The 16,115-nt window shown below is 45.4% G+C and overlaps 1 protein-coding gene across 1 annotated transcript in view; it reads left to right on the forward strand.

The window, feature by feature from the left end:
* Positions 1–5,248: 5,248 nt before the first annotated feature.
* Positions 5,249–16,115, forward strand: part of nherf1b (NHERF family PDZ scaffold protein 1b) — a 34,955-nt gene continuing 24,088 nt past the window's right edge. Inside the window, exon 1 of the mRNA XM_029766358.1 lies at positions 5,249–6,125. Within this exon, the coding sequence (XP_029622218.1) occupies positions 5,619–6,125 (507 nt within the window). The 5' untranslated portion in view covers positions 5,249–5,618. The remainder of the gene's footprint in view (positions 6,126–16,115) is intronic.

Raw genomic sequence — 16,115 nt, forward strand, 5'->3', positions numbered from 1 at the left:
TAACACATGGAATCATGTAGAAACCAAAAAGTTCTTAAACAAATCAAAATGTATTTTAGATTATTCAAAGTAGCCACTGTTTTCCTTGATGACAGCTTTGCACACTCTTGGCATTCTCTCAACCAGCTTCACCTGGAAGGCTTTTCCAAAAGTGTTGGAGTTCTCACATATGCTGAGCACTTGTTGGCTGCTTTTTCTTCACTCTGCATTCCAACTCACCACAAACCATCTCAATTGGGTTGAGGTTGGGAGATTGTGGAGGCCAGGTCATCTGATGCAGCACTCCATCATTCTCCTTCCTGGTCAAATAGCCCTTACACAGCCTGGAGGTGTGTTGGGTCATTGTCCTGTTGAAAAATCAATGATAGTCCCACTAAGCGCAAACCAGATGGGATGGCATATCGCTGCAGAATGCTAAGGTAGCCATGCTGGTTAAGTGTGCCTTGAATTCAAAGTAAATCACTGACAGTGTCACCAGCAAAGCACCCCCACACCTCCTCCATGCTTCCCGGTGGGAACCACACATGCAGAGATCATCTGTTCACCTAATCTGCGTCACACAAAGATACAGCGGTTGGAAACAAAAATCTCAAATTTGGACTCATCAGACCAAAGGACAGATTTCTACCGGTCTAATGTCCATTGCTCGTGTTTCTTGGCCCAAGCAAGTCTCTTCTTATTATTGGTGTCCTTTAGTAGTGGTTTCTTTGCAGCAATTCGACCATGAAGGCCGGATTCACGCAGTCTCCTCTGAACAGTTTATGTTGAGATGTGTCTGTTACTTGAACTCTGTGAAGCATTTATTTGGGCTGCAATTTCTGTGGCTGGTAACTCTAATGAACTTATACTCTGCAGCAGAGGTAACTCTGAGTCTTCCTTTCCTGGGGCGGTCCTCATGAGAGCCAGTTTCCTTACAGCGCTTGATGGGTTTAGCGATTGCACTTGAAGAAACTTTCAAAGTTCTTGAAATTTTCCGCATTGACTGACCTTCATGTCTTAAAATAATGATGGACTGTCATTTCTCCATGCTTATTTGAGCTGTTCTTGCCATAATATGGACTTGGTCTTTTACCAAATAGGGCTATCTTCTGTATACCACCCTACCTTGTCACAACACAACCGATTGGCTCAAACGCATTAAGAAGGAAAGAAATTCAACAAATTAACTTTTAGCAAGGCACACCTGTTAATTGAAATGCATTCCAGGAGACTACCTCATGAAGGTGGTTGAGATTCTTCCAATGGCATTTAGGAGTACACCACATCAGTCACTGGCTTCAATAAGTGGATCGATGACGTTGTCCCCACAGTGACCGTACGTACATACCCCAACCAGAAGTAATTGATTACAGGCAACATCCGCACTGAACTAAAGGGTAGAGCTGCCACTTTCAAGGAGTGGGACTCTAACCCAGATGCTTATAAGAAACCCTGCTATGCCCTCCGATGAACCATCAAACAGGCAAAGCGTCAATACAGGACTAAGATTGAATCATACTACACCGGCTCTGATGCTCATCGGATGTGGCAGGGCTTGCAAACTATTACAAACTACAAAGGGAAGCACAGCCGCGAGCTGCCCAGTGACACGAGCCTACCAGATGAGCTAAATTATTTCTATGCTCGCTTCGAGGCTAGCAACACTGAAGCATGCATGAGAGCATCAGCTGTTCCAGACAACTGTGTGATCACGCTCTTCGTAGCTAATGTGAGTAAGACCTTTAAACAGGTCAACATTCACAAGGCCGCAGGGCCAGACGGATTACCAGGACGTGTACTCCGAGCATGTGCTGACCAACTGGCAAGTGTCTTCCCTGACATTTTCAACCTGTCCCTGATTGAGTCTGTAATACCAACATGTTTCAAGCAGACCACCATAGTGCCTGTGCCCAAGAACACTAAGGTAACCTGCCTAAATGACTACCGATTTCTGTAGCCATGAAGTGCTTTGAAAGGCTGGTCATTGCTTACATTGCTTACATCAACACCATTATCCCAGAAACCCTAGACCCACTCCAATTTGCATACTGCCTCAAAGGATCCACAGATGACGCAATCTCTATTGCACTCCACACTGCCCTTTCCCACCTGGACAAAAGGAACACCTATATGAGAATGCTATTCATTGACTACAGCTCAGCGTTCAACACCATAATGCCCTCAAAGCTCATCAATAAGCTAAGGACCCTGGGACTAAACACCTCCCTCTGCAACTGGATCCTGGACTTCCTGACGGGCCACCCCCCAGGTGGTAAGAGTAGGTAACAACACATCTGCCACTCTGATCCTCAACACAGGGCCCCCTCAGGGGTGCATGCTCAGTCCCCTCCTGTACTTCCTGTTCATCCTTGACTGCATGGTCAGGCATGACTCCAACACCATCATTAAGTTTGTAGACGACACAACAGTGGTAGGCTTGATCACTGACAACGCTGAGACAGCCTACAGGGAGGAGATGAGAGGCCTGGCCGTGTGGTGCCAGGACAACAACCTCTCCCTCAACGTGATCAAGACAAAGGAGATGATTGTGGACTAAAGGAAAAGGAGGACCAAGCATGCTCCCATTCTCATCGACAGGGCTGTAGTGGAGCAGGTTGAGAGCTTCAAGTTCCTTGGCATCCACACCACCAACAAACTATCTTAACAGTTTCTATCCCCAAACCATAAGATTCCTGAACAGCTAATCAAATGCCCCCCCCCCCTATTTTACACGCTGCTACTCTCTGTTTATTATTCATGCATAGTCACTTTAACTCTACCTACATGTACATATTACCTCAATTACCTTGACTAAACCTGTGCCCCCGCACAATGACTCTGTACCGGTACCCCCTGTATATAGCCCCACTACGGTTATTTTACTGCTGCTCTTTAATCTATTTTTTACTTAACACTTGTTTTTCTTAAAACTGCATTGTTGGTTAAGGGCTTGTAAGTAAGCATTTCACAAACTTGACTGGTACTGTATATATTTTTTGGGGGGTGGAATTTTCATTGTTGAACATAAAAGACAAAAAATACCAGGAAACCAGCTTCAAGTGATTTTAATTGTAGAAATCTGTACCTAAGTATTCCCAGCATAATAGAGAGACACCTGATCGTATACAAATGAAAGTAAGGTTTGAAATTATTATGTTTTAGTCAAACATTGTGTATTACAAATTATTTGTAATCATGTGCCAGCCCCCAACCAACCGTTCCAGAAAAAATCGGCCAGCGGCTGAATCGAGTTGATGATCCCTGCTGTATGTGGATGGGACATGATGTACTGAAGTTGCCTCCCACCAGGTGACAGCATTGCTTTTGAAATAATAATAGGGCGTTACGCTATTTACCACTGCTGGCTCAGTTTATTTTTTAAAGAGCCACTGAACACGCTGATTGGAAGGTGTTTTTCTGTAGAAAAACAAGATCTCAGTCTTGGGGTGTTTCCTGACCGATTCCGCGTTTGGTTAATGATGTTTGTCCGCCATGAGAAGCCTATTTCACTTCCTCAAAATCCCCATAATGAATGTAATATTACTCAAGAAATCTGTTTGACGTTTTTGTCTAGGATGTTTTAGTTGCGTGATTTTACATCTAACTGAAGTGTGTGGCGCAGTATTTCTCAAGTAAAGAAATGCAACACACGTCTTATGTAAACAAAGTCGGAGCTGCTGGGCAGGTCTGTCTCACTGTCTATGCTATTGGATAGAGAGCAATCACTGCAGTTGTTCACCCCATGTTAGTAGGCAAATGAAACTCGTCAAATCAAAACCCAACCTTCATTACCAGTTGTGACGCACGGATGTTCCACACTCAGTTTTAGACAAGACTGACTTTATGACCAAAATGATCCTATTTACACTTTGTAGTCAATTTTGACACACTGTTTCTGACTCATATCAATGCCACATAGGCCGTTTTCAAAGGGATGCGTTGCTTTTTAAAGGCAGTCGCTCCTTAATATCACCACTCCTTATTTGTTAAACACAAATAGCTCCAAACATACACAAAGTCACAAAGGGACTCGATTGTTTTGTGAAATACATCCTACTGAATTATTTTTTTTTTTTAATAAATAAGCCGGTAATACATCCACTTATTGAGACAGACAGAACATGTTTATTTCAAACCACCACATATAGAGATGAATGTGAGATTATGGGAATCCTCACAGCCTTGTAATATGAAAAGGGTTATTTACCGGTACTGTAGGAAAGAGGTTAAGTTTGAGCTGAGTTGCAGGGCTATATCAACCTGGATGGTGGAGTCTGTAGTGGAGATGGTGGTGCCAGGCAGAACACCCATTACTCATTGTACCTGGCTCAGCATTGTACCTGGAATCTAGCTCTCCCCTCCCCATCCAGTCTATCAATCCCATAGACCATAAACCTCCTAGGAACTCTTCCTCCTCCACACAGTTGTACTGCTGTACCAACGATTAAATCAAACACAAACAAGAATCATCCTTTCTGTATACATAGTTTGAGATGATAGGCCTATGAGTAAGTCATCAATAAATTATAGTGAGTCATCAACATATTATATTAAGGACATTACCATGCATTGATAAGTCTACCTGGCAAATGTCCCAGTATAGAGAAGTAACAACTCTGCTGTGGTTTTGGGTCAGTGATGTCCTTGCCGTTTTAGTGATGATGTAATAGAGCATTTCTCAAGGAGGGTCTAGGCCCCTTCCTTCCACATAAAGGTTTGCATTTCTTCAGAATTGCAGCCTGGTGAGGTAGGCCTATTCAGAAGAGTTTCTGTCTGTCAGTGAGTGTGTGTTCTCACAGAGACAGACAGACATAGAGAGAGAGGAGGGAGAGAGAAGGAGTGCATGTGGCAAATGCAGATGTCTTCTCCTGAGCATAATATTTGTAATCTATAAATTGAAAACATATTTCAACATCAGGAATATGCAGTCCAGTGGAGGCTGCTGAGGGGAGGACTGCTTATAATAATGGCTGGAACTGAGCGAATAGAATGGCATCAAACACCTGGAAACCATATGTTTGATGTTGTTGATACCGTACCACCAACCTCCTGTGATACAGAACCATATGTTTACAGAAGGACCACATGCATTTGTCACAACATGGCAGCAGCAGCAATCATTTTTGCGCATGCACTTGTCGATCATTAGGGCCAATAGCATGCATGCGCCATTAATTTATGCGCCTCCCTCCTCCTGGGGTATTTGAGTAGTGATTGGTGTTACTATCTGTCTTCTCCACCTACGTCACTGTCCTTTATAAAGTAATCTACTGAGTTTAACTCCGTGTCAGATTAGAGAATAGAGTTTTGGTGAAAAGTCAACGCATACATATAGTTAGTGGAACTTCAGGTTTTGGCGACACATCTCGGGTTGGCATACATCCCCTGTATGCACACAGTTTATGAGTTGCTTTTGAAAGTGAGTTGCGACTGCGGGTGACATCCAGTCACCACGGACGGCGCCTTATAAACAGACCGATTGGATGCCAGACGCTCTTCCTTGAGAACGGTAGAGATTCCTGTTGACGGGTACCACTCGTGCTCAGCATCCCAAACTGAGTTTTCTTGGCAACTTCTAGCTAGTGAACAATCATTCTCACAAGCAACGGGTTGAATTGGTGAAATAAATAGCAGAAACGATGCCCAGCAAAAGCGAAGATAATCGGCCAAGACTCTGCCTGCTGGAGAAAGGGGACAATGGTTATGGGTTCCATCTCCACGGTGAGAAGGGTAAGACCGGGCAGTTCATACGGCTTGTGGAGCCCGACAGTCCGTCTGAAATTTCTGGGATTCGCGCGGGGGACCGATTAGTGTTCGTGAACGGGGAGAACGTGGAGAGCGAGAGCCATCAACAGGTTGTGTCCCGGATAAGAGCCACGGTGGGCCAGCTCGAACTCATTGTTGTCGACCAGGACACTGAGCAACTGTTGAAAAAACACAAGATGAAGTGTCTCAAAGAATATGTCACGGAGCGCATTCCTTTACCCAGCGACGACGAGTCAGAAAGCGAAGACGTTAAGGAGAACGGGACACCATGCGGGACACCGAGAGAATCCACACCCATCCCGGAAAATAACGGAGAGCTCCATGGCCACGTAGAGCTCCATAGCCATGTTGAGAAAAAACTGAGCATCACCTCTGAGAAGGTGAGTGTGCCAAAGTGCAAACCCTGAATAATCAATGAAATTCTTATTTGGAGTCATTGTTGTAGCCTGGTGGTCACAGTAAGCTATATTCTGCAAATATACAATAGAGATTCAGTTACAGTTTGCGTAATAGTACCACTGACACTGTCCTAGGGATTTCAATTAAACAAATGAGATGGTTTTTTTATTCATTCATGTATTCACCAGAAATGTAATTAGATTATTTTAACTTTTCAGTCTCCTGTTGTATAAGTGCACTGCGAAAATAACAATTGATATGGTCAGCTGCAAAGCCCAACATTCCCACTCTCTTCATTGTAGCAGTTTTGGCAGAGATAGCAGGTTGTAGGCGAGTCAGTTGGCTGCACATTTGTTGTGGGTGGTGGTGGGGGGGTATGGGGGGGGGGGTTATAAGAGAGGAAGGACAAACAGCCTGCTTCAGCCTCGAGTTCAAGTTAATTTGACAGTGATGCTGCACACCACACACATTTGGGGGAAAGGGCAACAACATTTTTGGTGTAGTTGTTCTGAGGTTTGAGAAAAAACTGACACTTGACATTGGGGTTGAAGAGAAAGAATTTGAGGTTTACTGAAGCAGATGTCTTTGAACACACCACATCCAACATATTTCTGGTGTCTTTATGTTTTCATGACTCGCAATGTAATGCATCCACAATGGAACACAAGAAACAAATCAAAATTCAATTGTTAGTCCTTGATTATGACCTCCCGTTGTCTATGAAAAAAAATTAAGTTTCATTCCAAAATGCTATATATCCATTTTCAGAAATTTTGGTAAATTAGCTTTTGTTGTTTAAATAACTTATGAAAGAGATTGGTGTGTTTTTTCACTATCTCATCATGTCATGAGGTTGTTCATTGACAGACATGTATTTAATAAAAAATCTATAACTTAATGGGTTTATTTCAGAGGGATAAATAATCATGTTTTTTCTTTTTTAGCAAAACGCTAAATATCCACATCACTCTCAGAGAAATACAAAATTAAAAGCTGACATTTCTTGAGTCAGTAATTATTCTACACCTGTCACGTCCTGACCAGTATTTAGGTATTATTTGTATTATATTTGGTCAGGGCGTGGCAGAGGTATGTTTGTTTTGTATGGTGTTTTTTTGTGTGTGTGTGGTTTAGAGGGGTGTGTTATTTATGTGTTCCTGGGTTTTGGGTGTATGTTTCTGAATTAGTATGTTCTAGGTTAGTTTTTCTATGTGTAGGTTTGGGTGCTGGACTCTCAATTGGAGGCAGGTGTTTCTAGTTGCCTCTGATTGGGAGTCTAATAAGTAGGTGTGTGTTTGGTTTGTCATTTGTGGGTAGTTACATTTTGCACTGCTAAGTATTATTGCTTTAGCCTGTGAAACTGTCGTTCTTGGTTTCTTGTGTATGCTTCATTATATCTAATTAAAAGATGAGCATCCACATTCCTGCTGCGTATTGGTCCTCCCTTCAACACGGCAATACATGTGACAGAACTACCCACCACAACAGGACCAAGCAGCAGAGAAAGGATCAGCAGGTGGATTATTTGGACTATGATGAGAGATGGACTTGGGAAGAGATTCTGGACGGGGCTGGACCTTGGCACCAGGCTGGAGAATACCGTCGCCCACGGGAAGAGATCGAGGAAGCGAAGGCTGAGAGGCGGCGATATGAGGCCATGAATGCGCGGATGGAGAAGCACGAGAGGCACCCCCAAGACATTTTTTTGGGGGGGCACACGGGTAGATTGGCTAGGCCAAGGAAAAGCCATAAGCCAGCTACCCGTGCTTACATGGAGAGACGTATGGAGTGGAGGGCGCCGAAGTTTGGAGAAGTGCGCACGATCTCGCCCATACGCTCGCACAGTCCCGTGCGAGCTATTCCAGCCCCTCGCAGATGCCGTGCTAGAGTGGGCATCCAGCCTGGTAGGAGGATGCCTGCGCAGCACGTCTGGTCGCCGGTACGCCTCCTAGGACCAGGCAACCCTATGCCCGCTCTACGCACGGTAACTATCAAGCCCCTGCACAGCCCAGTTTGCCCTGTACTAGGACCCCGCTCGTACAGGGCTGCTAGTTCCACCCAGCCAGGACGGGTTGTGCAGGAGGTGCGAGCAAGACCACCTGTGTGCCTCCATGGCCCAGTCTTTCCAGTTCCCGCCTCTCGTGCTGACCCGGAAGTGCGTACCTCCAGTCTGGCACAACCAGTACCAGCCCCACGCACCAAGCTCCAGTGCGTCAGTCCAGCCTCGAGAGTTCGGAGACTGTGCCCCGTCCAGAGGATCCGACACCAGTGTGCAGTCCAGAGTATCTGGCACCAGTGTGCAGTCCAGAGTATCCGGCACCAGTGTGCAGTCCAGAGTATCCGGCACCAGTGTGCAGTCCAGAGTATCCGGCAACAGTGTGCAGTCCAGAGTATCCGGCAACAGTGTCTAGTCTGGAACCGAGGGAGCCTGCCTGTGACCCGGAACCTGGGGAGTCTGCCTGTGACCCGGAACCGAGGGAGTCTGCCTGCGACCCGGAACGGAAGGGGTCTGCCTGCGACCCGGAACGGAAGGGGTCTGCCTGCGACCCGGAACGGAAGGGGTCTGCCTGCGACCCGGAACCGAGGGTGTCTGCCTACGACCCGGAACTGAAGGGGTCTGCCTGCGACCCGGAACCGAAGGGGTCTGCCTGCGACCCGGAACCAAGGGAGTCGATCAGCAACCCGGAACTGAGTAAGTCTGTTGACAATCCGGAGCTAAATATGATTAACTGTGTATCGAATGAGTCTGCCTACAGTGTGGAACGGAAGAGGTCTGCCTACGATTCGGAATGATGGGAGTCTGCCTACGGCCCGAAACTGAGCAAGTCTGTCTGCAGTCTGGAGGGCAGTAGGCCTGAGCCGGAGCCACCTCCAGTTTAGGTGGGTTGGGGAGGGGGGGTGTAGCACAGGTGCCGTCGTTGACGGCAGCAACACTCCCTTCCCTCCCTTTAGTTTAGGGGTTTCTTTTTTTTGTTGTGTTGTCTTTGTTTAGGTGCATTCAGTGTATGCACCTTTAGGGGGGGGTAATGTCACGTCCTGACCAGTATTTAGGTATTATTTGTATTATATTTAGTCAGGGCGTGGCAGAGGTATGTTTGTTTTGTATGGTGTTTTTTTGTGTGTGGTTTAGAGGGGTGTGTTATTTATGTGTTCCTGGGTTTTGGGTGTATGTTTCTGAATTAGTATGTTCTAGGTTAGTTTTTCTATGTGTAGGTTTGGGTGCTGGACTCTCAATTGGAGGCAGGTGTTTCTAGTTGCCTCTGATTGGGAGTCTAATAAGTAGGTGTGTGTTTGGTTTGTCATTTGTGGGTAGTTACATTTTGCACTGCTAAGTGTTATTGCTTTAGCCTGTGAAACTGTCCTTCGTCGTTCTTGTTTTTTTGTGTATGCTTCATTATATCTAATTAAAAGATGAGCATCCACATTCCTGCTGCGTATTGGTCCTCCCTTCAACTCGGCAATACATGTGACAACACCTTTGTTATGGCAAGCCTAAATAAGTTCAGGCGTAAACATTTGCTTAACAAGTCACATAATAAGTTGCATGGACTCAAATACTAGTGTTAAACATTATTTTAGAATACTACCTCATCTCTGTACCCCACACATACAAGTAGTGTAAGGTTCCTCAGTCGAGCTGTCACGTCCTGACCAGTAAAGGGGTTATTTGTTATTATAGTTTGGTCAGGACGTGACAGGGGGTATTTGTTTTATATGGTTCGGGGTGTGTGTTTATGTAGAGGGGTGTTTGATTGATGTATTCCGGGGTTTTGGTTTAGTTCTATATTGTATATTTCTATGTCGAGTCTAGGGTGTTTATTTCTATGTTTAGGTATTTGGGATTGGGGCCTTCAATTGGAGGCAGCTGGTTATTGTTGCCTATGATTGAAGGTCCTATAATTAGGAGTATGTTTGTTTTGGGAATTGTGGGAGGTTGTTCTTAGCACTGCTTTATTTAGCCTGCAAGACTGTTAGTTCGTTTGTTTCTTGTTTTGTTTATTTAAGTGTTCACTAATAAAATTAAGATGAGCACTTGACCCGCTGCGCCTTGGTCCACTTACTACGACGAACGTGACAGAACCTCCCACCTCCAACGGACCAAGCAGCGGAGAAAGGAGCAGCAGGTGGACTATAAGGAGTACTGGACTTGGGAAGACATCTTGGAGGGTAAAGGATCCTACACATGGGAGGAGATCCAGGCTGGAAGGGATCGCCTCCCATGGAGACAGGTGGAAATAGCGAGGGAGGAACAGCGAAGGTGGAGTGAAGACTGGGATTATTAAATGGGAACACGGCTGGCAAGGAAGCCGGAGAGGCAGCCCCCCCCCAAAAAAAATGTGGGGGGCACACGGGTAGTTTGACTAGGGCAGGCAGTAGACCTGAGCCAACTATCCGTGATTATTATGGGGAACAGAGGATCAGAGGAGCACCGTACTATGCAGAAGTGCGCACGATCTCGCCTATGAGCACGAACAGTCCGGTGAAAATGATTCCAGCCCCTCGCAAGTGCCATACTCGAGTGAGCACTCAGGCCGTAGGGGTTGTATGCAACAGACCGCCAGTAATGCTTCACGGCCCAGTGTATCCTGTTCCCGCTCCTCGCACTAGCCCTGAGGTGCGTGTCTCCAGTCTGATACCTCCAGTACCAGCACCACGCACCAGGCTTCCAGTGCGTCAGCCCAGTCCAGTACGTCCTGTTCCCGCTCCTCGCACTAGCCTTGAGGTACGTGTCTCCAGTCTGATACCTCCAGTACCAGCCCCACACACCAGGCTTCCAGTGCGTCAGCCCAGTCCCGAGCTTCCGACGACAGTGCCTCGTCCAGAGTGTCCGACGACAGTGCCTCGTCCAGAGTGTCCGACAACAGTGCCTCGTCCAGAGTGTCCGGCAACAGTGCCTCGTCCAGAGTGTCCGGCAATAGTGCCTCGTCCAGAGCTTCCGGCGACAGTGCCCTGTATAGAGACGGCCCACTGTCCGGAACCGAGTGAGACGGCCCACTGTCCGGAACCGAGTGAGACGGCCCACTGTCCGGAACCGAGTGAGACGGCCCACTGTCCGGAACCGAGTGAGACGGCCTACAGTCCGGAACCGAGTGAGACGGCCTACAGTCCGGAACCGAGTGAGACGGCCTACAGACCGGAACCGAGTGAGTCGGCCTACAGTCCGGAACCGAGTGAGTCGGCCTACAGTCCGGAACCGAGTGAGAGGGCCTACAGTCCGGAACCGAGTGAGAGGGCCTACAGTCCGGAACCGAGTGAGAGGGCCTACAGTCCGGAACCGAGTGAGAAGGCCTACAGTCCGGAGCTCCCAGAGTCGGCCTACAGTCCCTGAGCTCCCAGAGTTGCCCTACAGTCTGGAGCTCCCAGAATTGCCCTACAGTCCGGAGCTCCCAGAGTACAGTCCAGGGTCTACAGTGACATGCTTCAAGCCAAGGTATTCAGTAGGGGTGGACTGGTCAGGTGGGGGACTAAGGCCTGAGCCACCTCCACTGTAGGAGGTTTGGGGAGGGGGGGTGTTGCACGGGAGCCGTCGGTGACGACAGCCACCCTCCCTTCCCTCCCTTTAGTTTAGGGGTTTATTTTTGTAGATATTTTTTTGTTGTTAGGTGCATCCGGGGTCTGCACCTTTTGGGGGGGGGGGGTTACTGTCACGTCCTGACCAGTAAAGGGGTTATTTGTTATTATAGTTTGGTCAGGACATGGCAGGGGGTATTTGTTTTATATGGTTCGGGGTGTGTGTTTATGTAGAGGGGTGTTTGATTGATTGATGTATTCCGGGGTTTTGGTTTAGTTCTATATTGTATATTTCTATGTCGAGTCTAGGGTGTTTATTTCTATGTTTAGGTATTTGGGATTGGGGCCTTCAATTGGAGGCAGCTGGTTATCGTTGCCTCTGATTGAAGGTCCTATAATTAGGAGTATGTTTGTTTTGGGAATTGTGGGAGGTTGTTCTTAGCACTGCTTTATTTAGCCTGCAAGACTGTTAGTTCGTTTGTTTCTTGTTTTGTTTATTTAAGTGTTTACTAATAAAATTAAGATGAGCACTTGACCCGCTGCGCCTTGGTCCACTTACTACGACGACCGTGACACGAGCAGTGAATTTCAAACACAGATTCAACCACAAAGACCAGGGAGGTATTCCAATGCCTCGCAAAGAAGGGCACCTATTGGTAAAAAATGTAAAAGCAGACATTGAATATCCCTTTGAGCATTGTGAAGTTACAATGTTGAAGTTACATGTTGGATGGTGTATCAATACACCCAGTCACTAAAACGATACAGGTATCCTTCCTAACTCAGTTGCCAGAAAGGAAGGAAACCACTCAGGGATTTCACCAGGAGGGCAATGGTAACTTTAAACAGTTACAGAGTTGAATGGCTGTGATAGCAGAAAACGGTGGATGGATCAGAAACATTGTAGTTATTCCACAATACTAACCTAATGGACAGAGTGAAAAGAAGAAACCCTGTACAGAATAACAATTTTCCAAACATACATCCGGTTTGTAACAAGGCACTAAAGTAATACTGCAAAAAATGTGTCAAAGCAACTTTTTTTCCTCAATACAAACTGTTATGTTTGGAGCAAATCCAATACAACACATTACTGAGTACCACTTTCCATATTTTCAAGCATAGTGGTGGCTGCATCATGTTATGGGTATGCTTGTAATCGTTAAGGACTGGGTAGTTTTTCAGGATAAAAAAAGAAAGGGAATGGAGATAAGCACAGGAAAAATCCTGGAGGAAAAGTTGTTCAGTCTGCTTTCCACCAGACACTGGGAGATTAATTCACATTTTAGCAGGACGATAACCTTATAGCACAAGGCCAGATCTACACTGGAATTGTTTACCAAGAAGACAGTGAATGATCCTGAGTGGCTTAAATCCTGAGTTACTTAAATCTGCTTGAAAATCTATGGCAAGACCTGACAATGGTTGTTTAGCAATGATCAACAATCATTGAGCTTGAAGAATTTTTGAAATAATGGGCCAATGTTGCACAATCCAGGTGTGGAAAGCTCTTAGAGACTTACCCAGAAAGACTGACAGCTGTAATCGCTGCCAAAGGTGATTCTAACATGTATCGACTCAGTGGTTTTAATACTTATCTAATGAAGATATATTCTTGTTTTATTTTTCATATTTTATTTGTACAAATGTTAGGATTTTTCTTCCACTTTGACAGAGTATTTTGTGTAGATAGTTGACAAAAAAAAGACAATTCAATCAATTTTAATACCATTTTGTAACACAACAAAATGTGGAAAAAGTCAAGGGGTGTGAATTCTTTCAGAAGGCACTATATCACAGTGAAATACACAGTTTACAAACATTCCAACTAAACAATGGATATATAGCGTTTTTCAACAGCTGTTTCTAATTTTATGTGTTCTTTAAAGGGACTACATTTAGTCTTCACGTCCTCTTAATACCCTCTAGCTAACAGCATGCACATGACGTGGGTTCATTCAAACATTGAAGAAAAGAGGGGCACTCCAAAACATCTGTGCCCCCCGCCGTGTCCCGGATGTTTACCCCTGAGGCTCTCCCAGCCCCTCTCAGCCCCTCTCTCTGGTGCCTCTATTGCTGTGACGTAATAACCCAGACGTATTCACTGACACTGCACTGTCTGTTTGGGTCTTTGTGTTCCAATGTGGCGCTCCGAGTGAATCTCACTGCTGAGTGATTTGCTACCATAACAATCTAAACAACAGTCTCACTACCATCCCCTGCAGTGCCCAGCCATGAACAGCCCACTCATGTGTTGGACAGGATGCATCCAGCCAGACACATGTGCAGCATCTTATGGGCCGCTCGAAGGGGCATCCTCAATATCCTGTGTATACTATGTGTACATGTACCGGATGCAGTTGACATGTTTGTGACTTAAACTCCTCCAGCATTACACTTCCAATAAAGTATTAACCCACTGTGTTCTCATTCAATTAATCAATATTAAGAGCAGGATTTCCAATAGGGTTTAATCTCTGAACTTGCAGGGAAGGTAATGGGGGTCATCGAAGAAACCTTATGAGAACCCTGTTTCCCTCACCCTTAACTTCCATGTTTCGTCCCAATATCCAAAAACACAGCAAATCCACCCCACCTATAGGCCCTGCTGTGTCCTGGCTGTAACTCTGTGTCTGCAGGGTAGTTAAATGCTGCGTCTGCCTCATCTCTTATCAGTGCTGTGTGTTAACACTACAAGGCAGAGGCCCAGTCAAGGGCCCAGTGCCAGACATTACTGTGGAAGGCAGAGGACTTGTGCCACATAAACGCACAGCAATACTGTTGTGCAATGTTGAACAATCTATCAGATCCCCTCAACAGCTGAACATGTTACAGTACATCAGACCACAATATCACATTAGTTAACCCTATAGACTAGAGCAATTGAAGCTCATGGAAACAATGTACTGTGTATTAATGTACATGTAAATGTCTTACTGTAAATGGCCCTCACTTGTAGAGCATCTACAGGTCCTGGAAAAGTACTCAAGCACCATAGAAAAACAGCCGCAGTTATGTTGTTTGTCTTAGTAATACACACCGATTGTTCCTCTGTTTACTTTGTAACTCACCCAGGCCTAATGGAGTTGTGGTATTATAGTTATCGCTGGTACGCACATCAGAAGGAAGTGTTACATGAACAAACCAGCCCACTTTGTACCGCTCATATTTCATTGGTTGGATTGTAGTTTTCATATTGGACATTTAATGTTTCCTTGGTTTCTAGTGTGTTTGCTTGCTTTCTAAATGAAATAGTTAGAGAGAATACATTACTTGACAGTTTAAAGGCCCAGTGCAGGCAAAAATGTGACTCTGTTTTATATATATTTCCACACTATGATGTTGGAAAAATACTGTGTATTTGTGAAAATGATGATAATGCCCTTTTAGTGTAAGAGCTGGTTAAAAAGACCACCTGAAATGTTAGCCTGTTTTGGTGGGATGGAGTTTTGGCCTGCCTGGTGACAATACCAGATGGTAAATGAGTTAATATACCAATAAGAAAGAGAGGTTGAATCCCCTCTGTCAATAACAGCTAGATTTCAGCTGTTATTGACAGCATTCCGAGCAAAGTATTGCTTGTGAAATTGCTCTTTGCTCTTTGCTAAAAAGCTATTTTTGTTTGTATTCAATTAAAACGGTGAATAATAATCACAGTAAGTTTCTTCATTGTTACACAGAAATGATTTAATATTGAGATATAAACAGTTGCACTGGACCTTTAAAGAAACTCAACCTACTGCTTTAATGCGTGAAGGTTGAGAAGATGATAAGTGGTAAGCCTATATATTGGAACACTGGCAGTGACACAACTCAGGCTTAGACCATTATTACTATGTTCCAGGAATGTTCTGCCTGCATCCTGTCCGGCATTCCTCTACCCTGGCCCATGCAGTCAGTGTGACATTACACACACACACACACACACACACACACACACACACACACACACACACACACACACACACACACACACACACACACACACACACACACACACACACACACACACACACACACACACACACACGGCCTGGGTAGTGAATACACAGCATGTTGGTTTAGCAGTCTCACTGACGTCTTTAGCAACTGCCTGTCCCTGTCTTTGAAGAAAAACAAAAGAGGGGACCAAGAGGAACGCCCTCTCTGGAAACCAAGGAGGAGTTGCCTTGGTTACACTGATGTGGTGTGTGCTATCCATGTTGAGTGTTGGTCTGTGTGTGTGAGAGGCAAAGTGAGAAACAGGGGTGTGAAGCAATGGAGAGGAGGAAAGTAGAGATGGAACGTTTTGAATGCAATCAGGAATTGCAGTCTTCTCTGTTGTTAGAAACCAAGGACAGAGATAATCTTTCCAGCACTCTGAGTTTGATTGTCTATTCCTTATCTGATAGCCATTTAAGTGGCCACTGCACACACAACAAGCCATTGGATTCAAAGGGCTTTCTCTGTTTTCCCTGCAG

The sequence above is a fragment of the Salmo trutta genome, chromosome 1, assembly GCF_901001165.1.
Source record: "Salmo trutta chromosome 1, fSalTru1.1, whole genome shotgun sequence".
Classification (NCBI taxonomy): domain Eukaryota; kingdom Metazoa; phylum Chordata; class Actinopteri; order Salmoniformes; family Salmonidae; genus Salmo; species Salmo trutta.